The sequence below is a fragment of the Plecotus auritus genome (genome assembly GCF_963455305.1).
Source record: "Plecotus auritus genome assembly, chromosome: 5".
Taxonomy (NCBI): domain Eukaryota; kingdom Metazoa; phylum Chordata; class Mammalia; order Chiroptera; family Vespertilionidae; genus Plecotus; species Plecotus auritus.
Window position 1 is genome coordinate 33,296,970 of NC_137776.1, and position 25,104 is coordinate 33,322,073.

General features: G+C 43.2%; 2 protein-coding genes across 3 annotated transcripts in view; one reads left to right on the top strand and one right to left on the bottom strand.

The window, feature by feature from the left end:
- DIS3L2 (DIS3 like 3'-5' exoribonuclease 2) overlaps positions 1-25,104 on the top strand; it is a 344,024-nt gene that overhangs the window by 63,954 nt on the left and 254,966 nt on the right. For both annotated transcript variants that reach the window (XM_080669267.1, XM_080669268.1), the window contains 4 exons: positions 462-602; positions 1,387-1,544; positions 9,004-9,057; positions 18,477-18,578. In XM_080669267.1, the coding sequence (XP_080525393.1) occupies positions 560-602; positions 1,387-1,544; positions 9,004-9,057; positions 18,477-18,578 (357 nt within the window). In that variant the 5' untranslated portion in view covers positions 462-559. The remainder of the gene's footprint in view (positions 1-461; positions 603-1,386; positions 1,545-9,003; positions 9,058-18,476; positions 18,579-25,104) is intronic.
- On the bottom strand, positions 1,844-2,221 carry LOC308249219 (large ribosomal subunit protein eL31-like; the record flags this gene model as incomplete). The annotated part of the gene is made up of 1 exon (XM_080670143.1): positions 1,844-2,221. The coding sequence occupies one exon, from the start codon at positions 2,219-2,221 to the stop codon at positions 1,844-1,846; it is 378 nt and encodes a 125-aa protein (XP_080526269.1).

A 25,104-nucleotide genomic window follows, 5' to 3' on the forward strand; every position in this document is an offset into this window, starting at 1 on the left:
GTTCTGGATGGTGTTCGTTTTGTCTTTTAGTTGTAGTTTTGATATTGTTGTGTGAGGCAGCAGTTTAGGTGTTTACCTATGCCGCCATCTTGGTTTTTCCCTCCAATGCTACCTCTCTTGACTAAGTTTACTTTTTCAAAACTGCTTTTCCTCCTGCTCTTGTGCATTTCACAAGCTAAATAGAACTGCACAACTCCTTAACTTCTACCTCATTGTTTCATTTGTGGAAGTTCTTAGTTGAAGTGGTACAAATAGGCAAGCTAGTGATAACTGTGAAGGTGAAGGCCTTGAAAAGAAACTTAGGACAGAGGGTGTGCTTGATTAACTGCCCAGGACAAAGTGACGCCAGGACCCCGGAAGAGCACCACACTGCCTTTGCCATCCAAGTACTAAATTTCCAAGAGCACAGAGAAGGCTACAGGTTAATTGCTCTTTAGTCACCCATTTCTCTTTGGTTTCAGCTTGTAACAGCTAAGCTGCTAAAGGCAGGAAGAACTCTGAGCCTGAGCAGTGGAGGCCCCTCTGGATCTGGAGAGAAGAGGCAACCTTGGAACCAGTAATGAGTTATCCTGACTGCAGGCTGAACCTGGGGACCCTCAGAGGTAGCGAAAGGAAAATGGAGTCTCCTCTAGCAAATAAAGATCTGAAATACAAATGGAAAGGAGGCGCAGGGCGGGTCTTAGGATTGAGGGGGCCTATAATTCTTTTGATGACTTGTTAAATATACTCCTGTGTTATTTGTTCTAGAATTAAGTGTGATTTCTGGTTGTCTTAAATTGTTGATATATTGAGCACAGCTATTTAATTTCCTCTTGAAAAATGGCAATCTCTTAGTAATTCCTATTTTTAAAAAGTTTGTGTCTATAAACAGAAAGCATGCTGAACCCATTATTCAGATTATATTCCATGCATATGTGGTATTGTTTTAAAACTCAAGTCTCATCTGTATATATTTTATTCATGTTTTCTTACCTATTCTTTCCTTCTTGTGACTACTTGAAATCTTTATCAGGGAGTTTCATTTTCTTTTTTAAAATTTATTTAAGTATTTAAAAAAATATATTTTTATTGATTTCAGAGAAGAAGGGAGTGGGAGAGAGAGAGATAGAAACATCAATGATGAGAGAGAATTATTGATTGGCTGCCTCCTGCATGCCCCACACTGGGGATCAAGCCGGTAACCCAGGCATGTGCCTGACCAGAAATTGAACCATGACCTCCTGGTTCATAGGCTGATGCTCAACCACTGAGCCATTCTGCCTGAGCAGGGAGTTTCATTTTCATGTTGGTCATTCTAAATTAAAAAAAAAGGTAAAATATCTCTAGTTTTAAAAATACAGTGATGTTTGATTGAGGAAAGAGTTGATTACTGCCTCATGTTTCTAGGTGTGTCCCCTGTGGTTGGCCCACATGGTGTTGGTGCTTCGCCAAGTGACAAAAAGTCAAAGAACAAGTTCATACGAGGGAAGAAAAAGAGCATATTTGAAAATTACATGTCCAAGGAGGATGTTTCAGAAGGCTTGAAGAGAGGAACACTTATCCAGGTGCTTAAGTCATACTAAAGGCTATTCCTTTAATATGTGGAATCAGTAAAGTGTTTATTTTTTTGTGCTGTGTGCTTTGAAAGAAATGATGACATAACAGGCATAGGGCTTCCCACTTCTTAGAACTACAGTGCAATTAGATGTAATAGGTGCCACAAGACAGAGACAGCATAGTGCTCTGAGGTTTCAGAGATGGGAGCTGTTACTTCCAGTTAAGGTTGTCCAGGAATGTTGTATTGGAAGTGATATATATGTATATTTTTCTAAGGCAGTTGTATAACTTTATTCAACCATCAGCATTAGTTCTCGTCCACATTAACGGTCTGTAGATTTTTGAAGGTGGTGACAGGCACGTAGGTGACCAATGTATACAGCTTGTTTGGTGAATCTTCATCCTCATTACGTTTTCTGGACAAATGTACCTGTATACAATATGGGACGTTCCTTATTTCTTTGACCCAGATAGCTTTGTTGAGCCTGGTGTCCATGAACACATCTGGAGTCCTTATCTCCTTCATGGCAAATTTCCAGATCTCCTTGAGTGCCTGAGGGGCAAGCTTCTTGAAATCCATGCCATGGATGCACTTGTGGATGTTGATGGTGTGCTTCCTGGTCACCACCTTGTTGAGGGTGAAGCGGCCCTTCTTCTTCTCACCACCATTCTTTGCGGGAGCCATCATGCCAGGCAAGTTGGAAAGAGCGTGTGGGGTATTGTCTGGAAGTGATATTTGATCCAGGCCATGGATTGGTACTATTTGAATAAGTAAAGATAAGAGAAAGAGCTTTATAAATGTAGGGACAAGTGTAAGCTACTCAGACAAAAGTGGAAAATAGGTTTTGGCTCTAAGAAGCATTGATAGTTCAGTTTGCCTTGAGCGCATGAAAGCTGAGTGATGGAGAATAAGGTTGAAAGGAAACAGTAAACAGCAGCAGACAATATTTGTTGAGTGCTTTATAGTTTACAAAGTACTTTTACAAGCTAGTATAATGGTTTGGCTTAGCAAATGTTTATTGAGCATCCACTGTTAGCCAGGCACAGTTTATAATTAAGAGCATGCGCATGGGTGCTCTTGAAATGAAGATGGGTGAGGCTGCCTTTGTGTGCTTTGAGCTGGCAGCCCAATGTGGGGCAGGTAGTCATATGAATAGATGATTTGGGGATAGATGGTAAGTGCTCAGATAAAGTGTGACCTGGGGTATGGGAGAGTGGTTGGCAGAAACTGGGAAACAGGGTGGTGACATCTGCTATGGATATTGAAGGATGATTAGTTTGGATCTATTTTTTATTTTAATTTTTAAAAAATATGTCTTTATTGATTTTTAGAGAGAGGGGAAGGAAGAGGGAGTGATAGAAACATAGATGAGAGAGAAATATCAACTGGTTGCCTCCTGTATGTCCCTACTGGGGATGGAGCCTGCAACTCAGGCATGTGTCCTGGCTGGGAATTGAACTGGGGACCTCTTGGTTCATGGGTCAGTGCTCAACCACTGAGCCACACCAGCCGGACTGGTTTGGATCTATTAAATGAGTGATATGTGTGTGGGAAGAGTAGTGGCACTAATGAAAACATGAACTTGTGAAACAGTATGGAGTAGGGTAGCTTAGGTCTTCTTAGCCATGAAATGGGAGCCAGGTAGTGGGTCGTGAGATGGAGAGGCAGGAAGAGCCACATATTCTTTGAATTAAGTTCATTTCATAATTCTTGGATTAGTATAGAACTATTGCCATGTGTTACCTGGCTCACTTGAAAATTTTGATTGTGTTCCATTTTTCCTCATTCTGAGAGCTCAGCTTCTATATTTGTGTTTTGGGCTGAAGATCCAGCCAATTAATAAATACTATTGTCTTCTCTTCCTTTTTTGTCACCTTTTTGTATTTAGCTATGGTTAAGTGCATATGTGATTAATATAGACTCTTGAATTTAAAACTGTATTTAACAGATGAGTTAATCTTTCTGACTTTAGAAGTCCTATTGGCTTTTTTTTTAAAGCTTCCCTTGGATTTCTTTGACAGGCCTCTCTTAGGAGAGTTGGCCATTTGGCCATTCATTAATCCATTCACATGCTGTTTATCATTTGGCCCACACACTGGACTCCATTTTATGTACAGTTTCTTGGCCTTCTTTTTGTTCCACATACGAGGACCTGTTGTACCTTTCCCATTCTCATCCCCTTCACTTTCCTCCAGTTACGTTCTGCTCCATTCACTCTGATCTTCAAACTTTTCCTGTAAAGACTCTGCTCTTTGATTCCTCTATTTCTCTGTACATGCTGTTCCTGGTGCTTGGAGCATCTTCTCCCACTATCTTGATGTCATTGTGCTCAACCTTTAAGTCCCTATCTAAATATCACCCCCTTTGAGAGGCCTGACTTAAAATCTCCACAGAATCAGCCGTTACCACTTTCCTGAAGCCAACTTCTTGGTTTACCCTTTATTTTAATACTATTACCATTTCTTGACATTTTATGTTTCCTCATATAGATTGTTCACTTCCTTGTGTGCAGGGTCATCATGTCTTATTCGCACCTAGCTGGCATTTGATGGATGCTTAATAAGTTTATATTGAATAAACATTTACTTACTGACTGAATAAAGGATCAAGGTACTTACTAAAGAGTGAGGGGAATCTTGGTTGTAATAACTTGAAAGAAAAATTGCTTATAATTTTGGTTATAGGATTTACACAGATAATGTGAGGGAAATATTCTGCAATTGTATTTATTTTTGCTCCCTCCTATTAATTTTTACTTTTGAAGTAATTCTTTGCTGATAGTAAAATAAAACACCAAAAACCTGATAAGTATAACAACTCTCATTTCCAGGCATTTTTAAGTGATTCCTCCTGGTCTGTGACATCAATAGACTCTAGCCAGAGCCTCCCCCCAACAGATGAGAACAGTTGTTCTCTGCAGATGGGGAAAGAAATGGGTTCCAGATATGAGGTCACTGTGTGAAATATACAACAACTGTAAATAATATTTTCATAGGCAAAAAAACAGAGTCCATCTGCTTTCTGATATGAACTTTATGTGTGCAGGCCTTGATGGGTAAGGTAGAGAGCTAGACAATAAGAGATTTTTTAGTGTTGTTGGAGAAAATAAACTTACTAGACATACTTATAAGCATGTAACTTTTGTATTCAAACATAAGTATACTGTTACATCCTTTCTCTTTCCTCCACCCAGAGGAGCAACTTTTTTTTTTTAAAATATATTTTATTGATATTTTACAGAGAGGAAGGGAGAGGGATAGAGAGCTAGAAACATCGATGAGAGAGAAACATCGATCAGCTGCCTCCTGCACACCTCCCACTGGGGATGTGCCCGCAACCAAGGTACATGCCCTTGACCGGAATTGAACCCGGGACCCTTCAGTCCGCAGGCCGACGCTCTATCCACTGAGCAAAACCGGTTTCAGCAAGAGGAGCAACTTTTAATGAGAGATATTGAGATATTTTAAAATAGGATAGGATAATAGTTTTTGTTTCCTTTCAATACTTCGACTGACATTTTGACATTTCATTGGTATCAAATTACTGTCCACAGTGACCAAGAAATCTCTTTCCTGTGTTTGAACTGACTAGCAATAACTCATGATCATGTACATGTAGTTTGAAAAAATTTTTTGTAACAAATCATATCAAAGAACATATGTCCTTTCTCCCTCTGTAGGTACAGTGTTGTGAGGTTGTTCTAGGAGATGTTGGGAGAAATTGAGAGTATGGAATAGACAGTCTTGGAAGGGGCTCACGTTTGGGGTGATGACCAAAGTGACATGGATAGAAAGATGGTAGAATTGGTTGGTTTCATAATCCCAGATTTTGCTTTGTCTAAAGGCGGTTCAAGCTGGGCCTCCAGAGCTGCCCAAGACATGATGTCGAGTTCCTCCTAGAATAAAATATTGGTGTAAAACTGTTATTGAACCTCAAAAGAAATCCTAGTTCAGGAAGACAGGATAGGATAACCTAGTTCCTAGGACCATCACCATTTGTTCGGAGTGAAATCAGCTGGAGAACATTTGGGTGTGAGTTAAAGAGAAGAACAGAAGTGACATTACAGTGGACTGTCCAGTCATTTAGAAGGAACAGATGACATTCTTAACATTATTATTAGGGGTGGTGGGAGAGCTTCAACTCTGCAGCCAATTAATTGGCTCAACAAATGTTTCTTGACTTCCTACTAAGTGCCAAACATATAACAGAGAGGCAGTTCACTGGGGAGATAGGCAAAAGCAACTCAAGAAATAAAGAGGAAATTATACCTGTGATGAGTGCTGTAACTACCTCTAAGGAGGTAATCTCTCAGTTGAGATTCTGAAGGGTGAGAATGAGCCAGCCATTTGAAGAATTAGGAGAACATTATAGGCAGAGAGAGCAGCTAGTGGAAGAATAGCAAGCAGAAAAAGGCTTGGTGTTTTTGAGGACTAAGGAAGAAACCTATTGGACATGACGAGCAAAAGGAATTACCATGTGGGAATAAGTTGGAGAGTTAGGCAGCTGCCAAATCATGTAAGGTCTCTGGACTGTGTCGGAGAGTTGGATTTTATTTAAAGAATGATGGGGAAGGAGATGTCACTAAAGTGTATTAAGCAGGGGAAGCACATGATCTGTTTTATGCTTTAAAAACATCTCTCTGGCAGTTGTAAGACAAGTAGACTAGAGTGGAAGCTGGAGACCATGTAGAAGGCCATCAGAGTACATCTGGCAAGAAAATATGGAGACATGAACAAGGTGGGTGGCAGTGAAGGTGGAGAGAAGTGGATGGATGTCGAGCTAGAACTGGCATGTCATAATAATGGATTAAATGTGAAAGGTGAGGCAAAAGGAGGAGTAAAGGATGGTTCCTAAGTGTTTGAGTCAAGAAACTGGATGGATGATGTTGTCATTCACCAAGACTGGAAAGACTGAGGGTTGGAATATAGTTCGGTTTTTCTGTGGGAAGGGAGCAGATGGCATAAGTGTGAGCAAAGAGGCCCTGGGGGTGAGTATGGCAAACAGAAGCAGTCTGTAGTAGTTAAGAGCAAGGTCTCTGGAACCAGACTTCTTGGGATAGAATGTAGTGTGAAAGTGGGCACCTCTCAGTGTCTCAGTTTTCTGATTTATAAAAAAGAGGATAATAGTACCTACCACCTAGGGTTGCTTTGAGGGTTAAATTAGTTGAATAGATATAAAGCTGTTACAACTGTGTGTGACACGTAATATATTGGTATAAGTGTTATTTGTGATTGTTTTTATTGCTATAAGAGAAGCATCTGCTATTCAACTCAGGTGGCTGTTGCTGGATGGGATTAGCTGATGTTTCAACAAAATCTAGAAATATATATATTTATATGTGAAATTCCTCAGTTTTGAATATTCTCAAATATCCTGTAAGCCACGTAAAACATGTTTGTGATTGCCAAGTTAGGCTACTTAGTCCAGTTGTGTGGTTTTTTTCTATAGTAACATTCAGCTCCTTGGGTTTAGTCATGGAGAAGGCAGATAGTTGGGGTCAACTGGGAGTGAGGTTTTGCTGGTTACATGTAAGAGGAAGAGTGGACTCAAGGTTTGCAAGGGCAGAAGGTAATGACAGGCCATGGCAATTAGGTAGCCAAGAAAGGGAGTAAGCATAGTGTGAAGATGATGAATGGTCCAAGTGTGGTCAGGTTCATGGGTTAGAGTTCTTAGTGAAGACGAAGAATTGTCGAAGTGGTGTTTCTACCATAAGTGAGCTGGAAGGCCAGGGGATTTTAATCAGAAAGTGTGATATTTGATTTTTGTATTTAGAGGTGGTATAATTAGCAATGATGACAAGACATGGGGTGTGAACATGGGAGAAAGTGGCTAAGGTTGGGTGGAAGAAAAGGTGGCTAGAGTGACTGGTTAGGGTTGCCTGGTTATCAATATGGATGTGAAGTCCCATTAAATGTTTATAGGATTGGGAGTGAGCTACAAGTCAAAGCTTTCGTGAATCAGGGATATGATCAGGTTTGAAGATGACAGCAGGAGCTATAACAGGAGCTAATGGAATGAACTTCAAAGCATCTGTGGGGTTTGGAAGAGAACAGGAATGGCCAGGTTTCAATTAAGTCAAGGAGGTGCCTCAGCTGAAAGTGAGCTGCACCCTCACAGCATTCGTGCTTTATTTTTAAAAATTATTTATTGTTGAAAGTATTACATATGTCTCCTTTTTCCCCCATTTACCTTTTTCCGGCCCCCAGCACATTCCCCCACCCCCTTATTGTCTGTGTCCAGAGACATAGAAGCATCAAACAGACCTTCAAACCTCAGAGGGGAGGCAGGGGAGGAGGCTTGGGCTAAGAGATCAACCAAAGGACTTGTATTCATGCATATGAGCATGACCAATGCTTTACTTTAAATAGGGCTGAGCTTGGTCATTACACTCTCTCCCATATTATCTATTTCAGGGTTTTGAATATAGTCAGAATTCAAGAAATAATTATTGAACTAAGGACTGAATGAGCATTTGTAGTAGTCGTATTGGGATGTTAATGGTAGTATAAACTGTTGCATGGAAATTTGTAATTTAAACATGGTGGGCCAGTGAAAGAAAGAATTATTTTCTGCCCTCACCTGTGTTGTTAATTATGCATCTTTGAGTCTTTTGACAATTTAGGGGGAAATGTTATTTAAAATGCTTTCTCAAGACATTCTTTGAATCTGGCTCTTAGCAAAATAATTGCCTGCCTCCATGTGTTCCAGTGGCCTTCAGATGCAGCTGGGATGTGGGGAGGGTTACAGCTTCCTGCAAAAGTCTAAAATACTGAACTGGTATTGAGCACAGCCCCCACCTGCACTCTGTGCATAAATAGAAGCAGACCCTGATTTGGTGCTGGAATAACATGAAGCTGAAGGCAGACTGGGTGGCCTGGCTGTTGGAGCCAGGATCCCCATTTACATTAAGAGCTAGTTCTGGACCACTTCGAATTATTGACTCATTCTGCTCTGCAGAGGGGCTAGAGTAAAAAATTATGCATCTGATCCCTTGAGGCTAAGTATCCAGGTTGGAAATCAACCTGTATTACTGTGAAAATTGTCACAGAAACAAGCAATTGTGGAAAGGTCTTAGAGTATTAAAAAGGCCATTATATAGTGAAGTATAATTCCCTGATCACCTTGTTCTTAAAATAAAAGTTGGAATTTGAAGACCAGCATATAGGGGCATATACAATCCCAATAGCTGCCACTTTCCCACTCCACTCTAGGCTCTGTTACTTCTTACCTCTACCTGTTCACAGCAAGGTGTCAGTGTGAGCTTTCAGTGTTTGATGGAACCCTATGTTACAAGTACCAATATAAAACATGTTTCATGAATTTAATGAGCAGTTCTCATAATCGAATTTGTTTTCTAGATCAAACTGTTTAATTTAAAACTTTTTATTGGAGAATAACATAAGTATAGAAAAATCATACATGTATAACTAGTTAAAGTTTCATATATTTTTAATTTTATTTTAAAGGGAGTATTGAGAATTAATCCAAAGAAGTTTCATGAAGCCTTCATTCCTTCCCCGGTAAGTCCAATAATTTTATAATAAACTTAATGTCACATTTAATTTTTAGATATGCTCTGGAACTGAAATAATATATTCTTACTAAAAAGCAGAGTAGTAAAACAAAATTGAGGATGGGCAAGGATTTGTTTCAAACTTAAATAAACAAAATTTGCTTTTGGTTAACAACCCTTTCTGCCAGTCTTAAAATCACACTTCAAATGAAAAGGGTGGCATTTGTTACTAGGCTGCAGAGCAGCTGAACCCACCCAGACACCCACCAGTTCATGTAATTGGATGCCCTTGGTTTATAGCTTAAAAGGATTTATGGTTTTCCACTGATTTATGTTAATCTTTCCTAAACAAATATGCTATCTACTTTCGATCTACTGCATGAGCTAATCTGCACAGTTATCCAAAAATAATGTGTAATGCTTTTTTTTTTTTTTTTTTTTTTTTTTTTTGTCAGTTTCTCACATCAGGTGATAGGACTTGGTACAAGGCTTTTTACCATTGGGTCTTTATACCCTTCCTTATGTTCATGACTCATTTTAACAGGCTCTTTTCCATTAAAGGAAGTCCACCCTGGTATATAGTTAGCAGCAGGCCTCTGAATAAGACTTGATTGTACAAAGCTGGGAGAGCAATGTTCTTAAATTCCTGACCTAACTTTTCCAGGACACCATAAATAGGATAGCAGTAGAATTACAGATTTTTTAAGGCAGAAGATACCATAGAAATAAACTTTTGCTTATAGATGAGGAAATTGTCCTGCTGTTTGGTCAATTTACATATTAGGGTTTTATTATATAGGATGTCAGTTAACATCTATATATATAAAACCCTAAGCAACGGGTTGACAGTTCAACCAGTCGACTGTTTGACTGGTCGCTATGACATGCACTGACCATCAGGGGGCAGATGCTCAACGTAGGAGCTGCCCCCTGGTGGTCAGTGTGCTCCCACAGTGGGAGCACAGCTGTGGCGGTGTGAACCTCTCCCACCTCCGTGGCAGCGCTACTGGGCGGCGGTAGGCGCAGTGGGAGCGGCATGGTGCCTGGGCTCAGGCTTGGGCTCCTCCCTGGCTGCCTGCTGCTTCGCGCACTACTACATCCCTTGAGGGATGTTGGGCTGCCAGTTTTGGCCCCATCCCTGAAACTGGCAGTCCACCATCCCCCGAGGGGGTCCTAGATTGTGAGAGGGTGCAGGCCAGGCTGAGGGACCCCACTGGTGCATGTATACTATCTAATAAAAGACCAATATGCAAATTGACCATACATCTGCTACACCAACGAGCCATGCCCACCAGCCAATCAGGAGCGAGTATGCAAATTAACCCAACCAAGATGGCTGTGGCCACAGAGCGAGCAGGAGGCTTGGGTTTCCCTGGCAATGGAGGAAGCCAAGCTTCCTGCACACCCTGGCATGCCCAGGCTTCTGCTCAAGGCTACAAAGTTTCAATTATAGAAGATAAATAAATCCCAACAAAAATGGCTGTGGCCACGGAGCAAGCAGGAGGCTTGGGTTTCCCCGGCGATGGAGGAAGCCAAACTTCCTGGCCAGCCCTGGCCTCCGCTCAAGGCTACAAAGTTTCAATTATAGAAGATAAATAAATCCCAGATCCCAGGGCCTCTGCTTGGGTCGCCGGGGGGAGGGGGGGGCGTGACCGGCCTGCAAACCACCACAGGCCCCTTGCCCAGGCTGCCCCATGCCCCAAGGGAACCCCCACCCTGATCCAGGACACCCTTCAGGGCAAACCAGCTGGCCCCCACCCATGCACCAGGCCTCTATCCTATCTAATAAAAGAGTAATATGCAGATTGACCATCACTGCAACACACAAGATGGCTGCCCCCATGTGGACACAAGATGGCCACCACAAGATGGCCAGCAGGGAGGGCAGTTGGGAGGGATCAGGCCTGCAGGGGAGGGCAGTTGTGGGCTATCAGGCCAGCAGGGGAGGGCAGTTGGGAGGGACCAGGCCTGCAAGAGAGGACAGTTGGGGGCGATCAGGCCGGCAGGGGGGCAGTTGAAGGCGAGCATGCCAGCGGAGGGGGGGGGGCAGTTAGGGACGCTCAGGTGGGCAGGGGGGGCGGTTGGGGGCGAGCATGCTGGCAGCGGGGGGCAGTTGGGGTGATCAAGTCGGCAGGGGGGACAGTTGGGGGCAATCAGGCTGGTGGGGGGGCAATTGGGGGCAAGCATGCAGGCAGGGAGGGGCAGTTGGGGGCGATCAGTCTGACAGGGGGGACAGTTGGGGGCAAGCAGGCCGACAGGGGGGGCAGTTGGGGGCAATCAGGCCAGCGGGGGGGGGGGCAGTTGGTGGTGAGCAGGCTGGCAGGAGGGGCGAGCAGACTGGCAGGGTGGGCAGTTGGGGGCAAGCAGGCTGGCGGGGGGGGGTAGTTGGGAGCAATCAGGCCGGCAGGGGGCTAGTTGGGGGCAATCAGGCCAGCAGGGGGGGCAGTTCGGGACAAGCAGGCTGGTGGGGGGGCAGTTGGGGGACAAGCAGGCTGGCCAGTGGGGGGGGGGACAGTTGGGGGCGAGCAGGCCGGCAGGAGGGGTAGTTGGGGCAATCAGGCCGGCAGGGATGGCAATTGGGGGTGAGCAGGCTGGTGGGGGGCAGTTGGGGATGATCAGGTTGTCAGGGGGTACAGTTGGGGGCAATCAGGCCGGTGTGGGGGGCAGTTGGGTGATTAGACCGGCAGGGGGGGGGAAGTTGGGAGCAATCAGGCCGGCAGGGGGGGTAGTTGGGGGTGATCAGGCTGGCAGGGGGGGCAGTTGGGAGTAATCAGGCTGGCATGCCCAGTGGTTAGGGGCGATCAGGCAGGCAGGCAGGTGAGCAGTTAGGAGCCAGCGGTCCCGGATTGCGAGAGGGATGTCTGACTGCCAGTTAAACCTGAAGTCGGACATCCCCTGTGGGGTCTCAGATTGGAGAGGGTGCAGGCTGGGCCACTAGTTTCATAATGTTACATGGCAGGTTTAGTGAGAATACAAGTTTAGTCATGTACTTCATAGATATTATTGTTATATTAACCTTAAGACCTGGTCTCAAGTTCAGTTTAGTTCTTTTATTCCCGTCTCCAGAAGCCAGGAATTCACATTTATATCTCAAGTTTAGGTTTTACCCATTGGATTATATAAAAAGTATTACTGACACAAACAAGTGTTGGTGAGGATGTGGAGTAAAGGTAACCCTTGTGCACTGTTGGTTGGATTGTAAATTGATGCAGCCACTATAGAAAACAGTATGGAGGTTCCTCAAAAAATTAGAAATAGCACTACCATATAACCCAGCAATTCCACTTCTGGGTATTTATCTGAAGCAATCAAAAACACTAATTTGAAAAGATATATGCACCCCTATGTTCATTGCATCATTATTTACAATAGCCAAGATATGGAAGCAACCTAGGTGTCCATCAGTAGATGAGTGGATAAAGAAGATGTGGTACATATATACGATGGAATATTACTCAGCCATAAAAAAGAATGAAATTTTGCTATTTGCAACAACATGGATGGACCTGAAGGGTATTATGCTAAGGGAGATAAATCAGAGAAAGACAAATAACCTATAATTTCACTTATATGTAGAATCTAAAAAATGAAGTAAACAAACAAAACAGAAACAAACTCTTAAATACATAGAACAAGTTGATGGTTGCCAGATGGGAGGGGGTTGGACAGCTGGGTGAAAAGGGTGAAGGGAAAAAGAAGCATAAATTGGTAGTTACAGAATAGTCATGGGGATGTAAAGTACAGCACAGGGAATATAGTCAGAAAGTCATAACAACTTATGTCTGGTGCATGGATGGTAGATTTAGAGCACATTGAGATAGTAACTTATACCCTCCATGAACCTGGGTTCAAAAGTAGAATTCTCAGATTCTTTGGAGCTGTCTACTGAAATATGGCTGCCTGGAGAGGGTCCACCTCTGGCCTGCTCCTCTTCCCTTCCCAGTTCTATCTCCCTATCCACTATTTGCTATCTACCCCCAGTCAGGAAGGGTCTCTGCATGTACCTTGTGGGCATCTTATCCTACACTAGAGGCCCGGTGCATGAAATTCGTGCACTGGGGGCGGGTCCCTCAGCCTGGCCTGTGCCCTCTTGCAGTCCGGGAGCCCTCGGGGGATGTCTGACTTGACGGCTTAGTAGGCCTAAGTCAATCAGACATCCTTAGCATTGCCACGGAGGCGGGAGAGGCTCCCACCACTGCCGCTGTGCTCGCCAGCTGTGAGCCCGGCTTCTGGCTGAGTGGCGCTCCCCCTGTGGGAGCACACTGACCACCAGGGGGCAGCTCCTGCGTTGAGTGTCTGCCCCCTGGTTGTCAGTGTGCATCATAGTGACCGGTCATTCCACCATTCGGTCATTTGCATATTAGCCTTTTATTATGTAGGTTACACTGTAGATGAGGCCCCCTAGAACCATAAGAAATGCAAAAAATTCACTGTTAACTCATTCTCGAATTGCCCCCACTTAAATCAAATTGCCCCCCCCTCCCATGGGGCGTGTGCTGCACCTTGGGTACCGCTGGGCTTGACACTTTTCCTCTCTGAGCTTCATTTCTGAATACATATGCATATACCATGGGAATTGTAATCTCTTCTCCACCTACCTCACTGGGTTGTCATGAGGAGGGGAAATGTTCAGCTGTGTCAAGGAGGTTCTGAGCTAATAAACCTAGAAATGTTTCTTCAAGTAAGTGATGTCTAAACAGGAAGGGATTATTTTTAAGCCCACGGGTACCCTCACAGGTAGCAGTTGCTGATTAGGGGGGGAGTTTCCTGGGACTGTAGCTATGGAAGCTTTGCAGAGGGTTCCGCAGGCCTCGGCAGGGCGGGCTCTGGCCAGCAGCCCTGTAGCGGTGGTCGTCCCTGGAGGTACTGTTGGGGGGCTGGGCATTAGGGGGGCACTAGGGGGCAGCGAGGCCCAGTGGGGAGTAACTGTCAAACCTTCCCGCTTGGCGCCATTCTTTAAATTGTATGTGTCTGTTTCTCAGCTGTACCTGCTCAGGGCAGGGCTCCAATCTCCTGCGGAGGAGTGGGGGCTGGACCAGGGCGGAGCCAGGCGGGCTAGGAGGGCGGGTTTAGCTGTGCCCCCAGCGAGGTTCAGCACTCTTCTGTGGAGATGGTGCTGCTGCTGTTGGGGGGAAGGGTCTGACCCTGGGGGGGCCACTCAGGCCTGCCTCCACCCGGGTCTGGAGTTGTAGGGAGGAGAGGCGTGCCAGGCCCCAGTGGAGAGGGCCCAGCAGCAACGGGCCACGGGCCCTGGGTGCCTCGGGGGCGCTGATGGGTGGTCGCAGGCATACTATTGTTGTGGGTGCCCCTGGAAGGGGTGGCAGGGGGAAGAGATCGGGAGTCGGAGGTGCGGGCTGCAGCTACCCCCGAGGCTAGGTCTTCTACCTGTCTGGTCAGCCTCCCGTCCCCCTGGGGGTGCGGGGACTGGGGTAGGGTGTCCGTCCATCCTCCGGGGGTGCAGGGGCTGAGGTAGGGTCTCCGTGCAGGGGGATTGGAAGAGCTCCCCGTGGCCGCTTCCTCTTCCTTATTTGCAGTCTGGGCTCCTGTCAGACACTCTCCTCAGACCCCTGGGAACTTGGCTCCGGCTGCCCGCTCCCTGCTGTGCGCGCAACCTCCTGCTGGTCTGTCAATATGCAAATTGGTTGTTACTGGGACACCATAATGGACAATTAGCATATTATCTCTTTATATGTATAGATGTCCAATGTCTTTACATAACTCGTAGAAATTTCTACCCTTTAGCCACCTGCCAAATCCAGGTGGTGCCACCTATGATGTGGTTTGCCTTCAGGAAGACAGACTTGGGGAATATGCCTAAATATGCCCTGGAAGTGAGCTGGGGGTTGGGCTTGGGGTTGAGTACAAATGGGGATACACATCCATTTGGCCCTGAGGACTCCTGAAAGGTGGGGTGTGTCAGGAGAGGAGAGCCAGAGTAATAGGAGAGGGAGTTAGAAGCAATAAATTACATGTGGAGAAATCCCATTACTGCTCTGGATTTCTGAGTACATATACACAGCCCATGTCCATGTCAAGTGCGAACTTTTATGAACTAGAAAAATGCTCAAAGGTTGACTAAGAGGTGATGTCAGAAACGGCATGAACGTTACTGTCTCTGCTTTAGTAAGGAGGATAAAGACAATAATTGGTATTAAAAAAGTTGTAGCCTCTGCTCTGACAATAAGAAATAGGAGTTTTCTTATTTGTAAAATGAAGAGGTGGATTAAATATTATCTATTGTTCCTCACAACCTTAAAATTCTAAAGTTTTTGGAGAGTTGCAAATAGACTAGGTCAGTAGTCGGCAAACTGCGGCTCGTGAGCCGCGGTTTGCCGCTCTGTTGACTAATGAGTTTGCCAACCACTGACCTAGACTCTCGATTCCAATAATTACAGGCTGTTGTTGTTCCTTGTGATTAAGCCCCTATCCCAGTGGTTGGCAAACTCATTAGTCAACAGAGCCGCAGTTTGCCGACCACTGGACTAGGTTGATGAAATTATATAAGTTAATTCTTTCTGACTAAAGAAAGTTGTGAACTTATACAATGTCATTTGCTATGTTCAAGTATCTGTTTAACTCACTAGGCTAGGAACAGTGAATTGATCATCAGGTTAAAAAAGTGCTTTGTTTTGGGGGAACTTGACTTAGGTTCATTATAATTTCTATTGATGGAAAGTCGATTTTCATTTTCTGATGACAAACCCAAAATACATGGGATAAATCACTTTTGTGTATAACTGCCAGTCTCCTGGGGATCTGAATAAAATTAAGATACAGAGTTAGAATAAGACCGTGTGATTTTAAGCACACCAAGATGATTTTATATTATTGATATGCCTTTTTATCCTATTTGGGCATACGATAAATGGAGAAATGGATATGATGTAAAAACTTTTACAAAAAGCAGTTTCCATTCAGAGTTATGTTGATACAAGACGTTTTGTAACTTTTTGGTGCATCTTGTCATGGTAGGCACTCTGTATATCTGTGATTCCATTGATGGAGGATGCTCTGATCATCTTGGCATACTTGTCCTCCCCTCTATAGCCTTCTATATATTTAGATTACCCCCAGATTCCTGTTTATTTTCTCTAGGATTGTTCATTATCCATTTTTCTTTTTTAAAATCTCTATTCTTTCTGATGGGTAAAGCAAGTCTTTTGGCATTCAAATAAAGGACTGAACCTTCCCCTCCCCCCACCCCTTTAAAGAAGGCAGACTGTCAAATGTAGTGCCTCAATTTGGAGGTGTCTGGAGTCTTGGAAGCTTGACTACACTATGTTCTCCTACAAATGGACCTTGAGAGCTTGTTTGGAGGTTTTAGCCCCGGCGGGGCGGGGGGATAGGAGCGGGTGCTACTCGTATACTTTGACTGAAAATTGGTCCTTTCCTCTGGGGGGAAAGTTGTCCTCTTCGACTTAGCACAGCTCCAGAGGGTTGTACATGGAGCGGTGAGGGAGGAAGGGGACACCTGTCTAGCCAGCGAGATCAGCCGAATCAACCCTGATGATCAATGGGGTGACTGATGTTGCAGCCAGTTCACCCTTCACATCCAGAGCTGAACCTTTTGGCCTTAAAAAGTAGTTAAGAGGGATGACGCAAACTTTTAACATTGAGGTATTCACATGTTTTGTATTTTTAAAATAAGAGATTCTGCAATAGATACAGGCTTCTGAATGAATGAAGTAAGAGCTCAGTAGTGGTGCAATATTTATAGATTGGTGTGTTGTCTGAAGTTCATCTCAGCCTGCTCCTCTTGGTTTCCTGGCATAGAAACATGGCAACACCAGCATCTTATTGTCTTAAATCTCTGAGCTGTCTAAGGGTGGTGTAACTGCTCATGAAAGAGGCATCTCACTGCATGTTTTGACACGTGATAATGGGTAGGATGATCTACATGCAGACAGCTCTTTTTTCATTCTTAGGAAGCCGGAGCTATCCCATTGCTTTATAAATTGCAGAAGGCAGTGATTGATGGTGGTATGTCACACTTTAGTTGTTCACTCTCTAGTTGCCTCTTTCTTGCTTGTCTTGAGGTCAACTGCGGTAATTCTGTCTTTGTGGCTAACATGGTAGCTGTACCTCAGGGACTAGGGTGGGTCAGGTTTGGCAGAGTATGCAGGCATAGCTGCCAGCCCATGGCTAGAGTGGAACTGGAACAGAAAGACTGTTCTAAAAGATCTCTAATGATTTGTAACCAGAAACTATAAAAATTGCTGAGTGTCTAAAATCCCGTGGGGGTCGTAAATTTGGATGCTAATTTTAACTTTGACTAACATGTCATAGTAATCACCTGTAGCCGTCTGTTGAGTGTTAAATCCATTCTATATCATCTATATTAGGAAATTTTGAGTTTCCAAGCTTGTTTTCTATTTAAGAAAAATTAACATTTTATTTCTCTCTTATCTTCTGAAAAGAAGCACATAGTATAAACTTTTGGAATGATAAAAGAATAAGAGTACATGTTTGCATGTTTGTTGATGAAACATTTGGAAAATACTTAATTTTGTCACTTAACTGTTGAAGGCATGCTTTTTCTTAGCTGTGTTTTCCACTTAAGTATTTTTGTAAAATTTGGCTTATTTTTGTAAAGTAATCTGGCACTAATTTAAGTTTAGCAATCAATACCTGGAGAGTTCACTGGGGCTACACTGCTTAAAGTGGGTTGTTTATAAGCATGTGATTGCGGGTGAAGGTACCCAAGCCTTGTTGCATTCACAGTTTACCCTGCTCCTAGGTCAGTGAGAGAGGTGGAACATGAGAATGCTTTATGAATCTCATTTACGTTCCTTTTCTTCTTTGCTATCTACTTTGCTATCCATAAAAACAACCCCAATTTTTTTTCTGCCACTTTTCTGGGGGGAGGTTTGGGGGAGTAGGATTTTGCTGGCTTCCTCTTAGAGAACCCACATTCTAGAGCTGTTCTAGCTCTCGATGTTCTTGAGGGATTATATGTTATTGTTCTGTTTTCTTGAAAACCTATTTTTTTTTTTTACTCTTACCCTTATTTAAAATAATCAGCTGGTGTAGAAAAGATATCAGCATGTTTTATTTTACTTAAAACGTAAAAAGGATAACCTAAGGATAACTGGATAACCTACTCCTTTCTTATTTCAGTTATGAAAAAGCATGCAATCCTAGTTTTTTGCTTCGTGTGTTTTTTTGTTTTGTCTTTGACCTGCCTGTAGTAGATTTTCTCTTACTTGGTGATTTGTTAGTACTCTGTTTATCTGCTCTTATGTGTTTATCACCATTTCTAGTAGTTCCAAAGGGACTGAGCTCCTTCTAAGTCTACTTGTGACTATGTACTAGTGTTCCTATTAAATCAGTGGACAGATTGTGGAGTTCATAGTTTTTAAACCAAGGAAATAATTTTTGGTTCCAAGCTTTGGTAAGCTCATTATTTTATTTCTTTCTCCAACCTAGGATGGTGATAGAGACATTTTTATTGATGGCATTGTTGCTCGTAATAGAGCCTTGAATGGGGATCTGGTGGTCGTGAAGCTGCTTCCAGAGGAGCAGTGGAAGGTGAGTTAAATTTTCATTTTCTAATTATAGACTTCTCATGGCCTTTTGCATCCATGGTGCATCACTGAGTAGTTATGGACCCCTAAGGCCCTGTGGTTGTCTCAGAAACAGGCCACATAATGCTTAGGACATAGAATGCTTAGGACATAGGTGAGCAGACATGGAATGATTTGAGTTGTTTTCCTTGCTCTCTCCCCTGTGATTTGTCTTCCCTGTCACATGCTTTGCAAATTATATAACCTTTCTATGCCTCAAATGCCTCACCCATAAAATGGGAATGATCATAGTACCTACTTCATAGGTTTGTCATGTGGATTAAATGAGAATACCTGTAAAAATCTTAGAATGGTGCCAGATTAATGGTAGCAGTTCTTATTAATAACAGATCCAGAAATGTGGAAGTATTACCTTATTCCAGAGCATTGTTGAGGCATAAGTTTAATTCTTTTTTTATCTGACAGGGCTAGAATAATTGAGTTAGACCTGTGTGCCAGGGATTTGTAGGGTGCAGGGAAATTAGTCATGATCCAAGATGATGTAGTTCTTGCCCTCACAAAGCTTTTAGTCTGGTGGGGAGTACAGGCAGGAAGAGACACATACTAATTTAAGAGGCACTTATACAAATTTAAGGATACATTTATTTTTAATCCTCACTTGAGGATATGTTTTTTAAATTGATTTAGAGAGAGAGAAAGGAACAGATTGAGCGAGAACATTGATCAGTTGCCACCTGTATGTGCCCTGACTACACCATCCATGGATCGAACCTGCAACCTAAATATGTTCCCTGACCAGGAATCGAACCCCTCACCCTTTTGGTGTACAGATGACACTACAACCAACTGAGCCACCTGGCCAGTGCTAAGGATGATGTTTTTTAATGCTGTGAAGTTAAGTACACAGTGTTTTATGAAAGTGAATTATTCTAAACCAGATCCCGCTCCCCAAGTGGATATAGTCTCCTCCCCTGATTCCTTGAAAGCACAGTTAAGGGTTGGCTCCAGGTCCTAGGCACATAGATTGATTTAGTTCATTTCCTCTTTTCTTGAAAGCATCATTTAGCACAGTGTTGACCAAGTCCAAGAAGATAAGAGGAGTGCATTAAGGCTAAGCCAAAGGGGTCAAGCCAAAGGAAGTATTCTTAGAGGTTATTTGGTAAAGTTAAGAGACAGCGTTACAATTAAGATGAGCCAAAGAAGGGCAAGAAATATGGCTTTCTTTTACTTAAGGGATATGATAGTGGATAGAATTGAAAGGAATGGAAGAGTTGGGTGGGTCTAGAGTTGACTAGGTGTTGAGTAGTGAAGAATACCTGTTGAGCTCTGCAGAGATTGCTTAGAGGAACAAGGCCAAGTTGCCTGGCATTCTTATTGTCCTTGGCTGAGGTAGGGGATGGCTAAAATAAACAAGCATATGAATAAATAAATTGGTTACTTGTTCTTTACACATTTCTATTTAAGACCAGCAAGCACATCCTTTCCTGGTATAGTCAGAAGCACTCTTGCTTTGGGCAAGAAGCCTAAGAAGATGGGGGTAGGCTGGAGTTAAACGTGTTTGTTGCTGTTGTTGATTTCTAAAAGGACAGATTTAGGACTTGGTCGTTCTTATTTCTGCGTTGGTGCTTTTACTCTAGGAAAAAACCTATACCTGCTTTAAGACTCAACAAAGCAAAGTTGTGGTTTTCCCTAAAATGTCTTAATTTTGTGGACATTATCTGCTAGTTAAGCAGATAAGAATTTGCAGAAATTCTTCTAGCATTTCCGCAGTCAAAACATTCAGAGTACTTAGATACAACTTGTTGTTTTCCTATTTTACAGTTAATATCTGTAAAATATTGGCATGGATAAAAATAAGAGCCTAGACTGGCCAGGAGGACCCTACTGGGTTGCTGATAGGAGTAGAGAAGGGGCAATGACAGAAGGCCAGCCTGGGTGTGTGCATAGGCCCTCTTCAGCTTTCAGAAGATTTGAAATGTAGAGGGGTTCCTTTCTTATGCTATTTCTGTGGAGCCCCTAAGGGTCTTCACGTGACTGCCTGACAATTGCTTTTTTTTAAAAAAAATCCTCACCCAAGGACATGTGTGTTTTTTTAAAAAATTGATTTTTTAGATAGAGGAAGGGGGAGAGGGCGGGGGGAGAGACAGACAGACAGACAGACAGACAAACTTCTATGTGAGAGAGAAATATCGATTGGTTGCCTCCCACATGTGCCCCAACCAGAGATCGAACCTGCAATCTGGGAATAGAACTTGCCACCTTTCCGTGTACTGGACAACACTCAAACCAACTGAGCCACACCAGCCAGGAAGACAATGGCTTTTTATATTAAAGTCAGCCCCAGAAGGTCTGTCTCTTAGGACTCATAAGTTAGAATATTTCACAGCTTCCCATTCTGAAGAGGAGAGCTCTGTTGACTGTAACCCACCTGTGATAGTTGATGATAAGGTCAAACTAGAGAGAAGGAATATTCAGACTGCCATCAAGAATCCCTGACATGTAGAAGCTCAACATCTCAAAGCATTCTGGTCAATTGTATTACAGGTTTGTTAGTACAAAAGCATATTGTTATCAAAGGAATCTGTAGTCAATGGTATGAACAAATGTGAATTAATTGGATTATTCATCTTTGCTTCTTTATACTTGTGCTCACCCCTCTTGGGTATGTAAACTACAGGGCCTTTGGGGTTTTGGAAAAAAACAACAGTTCTTTTAGCTATTGTAGTAAACAGTCAATTTATTTCACAGCATGTTTTTCTTTTTCTTTTTTTTTTTTGCAAAATAGCTGTAAAAGAATCTAGCTGTGAGCCAATATAAAAAACAATTTGCTTGTATATAACAATTTTAATTTCAGAATTATTCCACATTTTTAGTATTTATGTATATTTTTTGTTACAGTAATCTAATGAAGGATAATTGAAGGGCAAATGATAGTTTATTTTCACTTTGTCAGTTGAGAAATTGCCTTCTCTGCGAACTTGGAGTTTTTGACAGAACCAGGGAGTAGAATCCAGAATCCTTGGACTCTTGGCTTAATGTTCTTTTCTTATGTGTGTTTTTTTTTGTTTTGTTTTGTTTTTTTTGAGCAAGTGCATGTGTATATGTTTTTTTAGGCTGAGCATCTGTGGCTTTCCTTTAAAACATGGGGTTGGGGCATGTTGCCCAAATAGTTAGGAGCCATGATCCTGATGTTTCTGCCTGCAGCAGTGCAGGGTACCAGGGCTTCTCATCTTCCACCCATCTTGCTTTGTGTTAGATATTGGAGGTACAAACTCCAATAGATTATAGGCTTTGATCTTAAGGAGCTCCTGGATGGAAAGGGGATGGGAACAACTATAGTATGGTTTGCAGGATAGAAAGAGAGATACATGTTGTTATGGAAGCATGAAACTCTAGAGTGAGTTGGGGAAGGTCCATATAGAGGAGATTACATTTGAACTAAGGTTTGAAGGATGGGAATGGAGAAGGAGAGAAAATTTCTTTTGTTTTAGGAGGAGAGTGGGGCTGAGAATGATTTGGCAAGAGATGATTATGAAAGTTCCCCATTTGAGGAGGAACATATGGAATAAAGCTCCCTCTTCCTGCCATGCCATTGGCTAAGTGCTGTTGCCCCTCAACCAAGTCTCCTAGACACTGGCAAGAGCAGGGGTTTCCTAACTGTTCTCTAGATCCTGCCCTCCAGGAAGATCAGCATCCTTGGCCCCCTTTGCCAGAAGCTCACAGAATACTATACTTTACTTTATAAAATCTTCTATTTGACATTTATTTGATCTTCATCCTGCCTCTTCCATTCTTTTCCCTTGTCCTTTTCTTTCCTTTTTCCCATCAAGTTAATCTCCCATCATTGTTAAACAACCTTGTCCTTCATCTTTTTTTTTGTTAACTAAAAAAGTATATCCTACTGTTTTCCTTATCTTGATACTTTATTTTTTTTAATCCTCACTTGAGGACATGCTTAGGGAGAGAAAGGGGAGGGGGGAGGGAGGGAGGGAGGGAGGGAGGGAGGGAGAGAGAGAGAGAGAGAGAGAGAGAGAGAGAGAGAGAGAGACCGACCTATTGGTTGCTTCCAGACTAGGGATCAAACCTATAACCCAGGTGTATTTTTTGATAGGGAATCAAATCATTGTGCATAGGTCATTGCTCAATCAACTGAGCCACTCTGGCTGGACCCTTCTCTTAATACTTTACTTTATAAATAAGCATTGTAAATCTGTAGGTATTGCTGGTGATTACTAACTTTTTAGTGCTTACTATGTACCAGGAACTGTATTTAGTGCCTCACACCATTCTTTAGTTTGTTGTTATCTCTGTCTCAATTTTGTGAATGAGAATCCTGGGGTTTAGCTTAAACATCTTACTTACTTAGGGAACTAGGCAGCGATGGAGTTGGGATTCAGATTCACATTTTATTTCATGGTCTTATTGCTATTTATTAGTCTAGAGATATAAAGAAGAAAGTTACTTGATCTGTAGATAGATATTGTTAGGTATCATAAAAATCAACATAAATAAAAAATTAGCTAATATTTTAAGTTGCCATCATGGGTAAAGAACATGACTATTAGGAGAAACCAAGATGGTGGCATAGGTAAGCACCTAAACTGCTGCCTCACACAACAATTTCAAAACTACAACTAAAAGACAGAACGGACACCATCCAGAACCACAGGAAAGCTGGCTGAGTGGAAATTCTACAACTAGAAGGAAAGAGAAAAGCTCACAGAGATTTGGAGGTACGGCAAAGGGGCTTTGTGCACACAGAGAAGAAGGGCGGCTGAGAGCCTGGCTGACTTTCTCTGGCGGGAGGGGGAAGGAAGCCCCCAACGGCACTGAACCCCAGTTCCGACTGCAATGAACCCCAGAGACTTGGTTGAGGGGCAGCAGCACTTAGCCAATGGCATGGCAGGAAGAGGGAGCTTTATTCCATATGTTCCTCCTCAACGTGGACCCAGGCTCATACAGGGAGAGTCTGGACTGTCAGTTAGAGAGAAAGGCACCCAGAGACTCGGAGACCCGGGGGAGACCTGAGGGAGCCCTGGCGGGCAGGGGTCTGGAGGCGTGCACGCCAGTGTGCACAAAGGCTGCGGAGGTTGCCACAGGCTTTCCCTAGCAGAAGGGAGTCGGAAGCTCCTGACTGCACTGAACCGCAGTTCTGACTGCACTGAACCCCAGTTCCAGGCGAGCTCCTGGGGACCCACGCTCTTGCCAGGGGGCGGGGGTGGGATTCTGGACTCTTGGGCGGAGACTCGGGAGCCGGGGAAGGCAGAGGTCTGGTGGCGCGCGCACAAGGGCAAGGCTGACGGGAAGCCAAGACTGTCTGCTCCGCCCTGAGACTCCACCCCATCCAAGCTGAGCACAGAGGCTTTTGCAATTTGGCAAGTCTAATCCTGTAAGGTTGTCTCCAGCACCGAACTTCTTCCAGTGTAGACACAGCTGATCCTCACGGCCAACTGGCCTAGAGGTCAGTTCCTCCCAGTGATACCAACAACAATCAAGACTTAACTACAACAAGGCTGTACACACAGTCCACAAAGGGGTGCACCAAGAGTATCTACCTCAAGTTAACTGGGGAGGCAGACCCACTGGGCCATATAGAAAACCTAGCACACAAAGCTACCCTACCAACTCAGGGAAGCAGTGAAAATGCGGCAACAAAGAAACAGATCACAAACTAAAGAAATGGAGGAAAACAAATGACTGGATATAGAATTCAAAACCACGGTTATAAGGCTTTTCAAGAATATCCTAGAAAAGGCCGATAAATATAACGAGACCCTTGAAGATATGAAAAAGGACCAACTAGAAATTAAACATACACTGACTGAAATAAAATATATTATACAGAGACCCAACAACAGACTAGAGGAACACAAGAATCAAGTTAAAGAACTGAAATACAAAGAAGCAAAAAACACTCAACTGAAAAAGCAAAAAGAAAAAAAAATCCAAAAAGTTGAAGATAGTGTAAGAAGCTTCTGGGACAACTTCAAGCGTACCAACATCAGAATTATGGGGGTGCCAGAAGAAGAGAGAGAGCAAGATACTGAAAACCTATTTGAAGAAATAATGACCGAAAACTTCCCCCACCTGGTGAAAGAAACAGACTTACAAGTCCGGGAAGCCTACAGAACCCCAAACAAAAGGAATCCAAAGAGGACCACACCAAGACACATCATAATTAAAATGCCAAGAGCAAAAGACAAAGAGAGAATATTAAAAGCAGCAAGAGAAAAACAGTTAATTACCTACAAGGGAGCACCCATACGATTGTCAGCTGATTTCTCAACAGAAACTATGCAGGCCAGACGGGAGTGGCAAGAAATTTTCAAAGTGATGAATAGCAAGAACCTACAACCAAGATTACTCTACCCAGCAAAGCTATCATTCAGAATTGAAGGTCAGATAAAGAGCTTCACAGATAAGAAAAAGCTAAAGGAGTTCATCACCACCAAACCAATATTATATGAAATGCTGAAAGGTATTCTTAAAGAAGAGGAAGAAGAAAAAAGTAAAGATAAAAATTATGAACA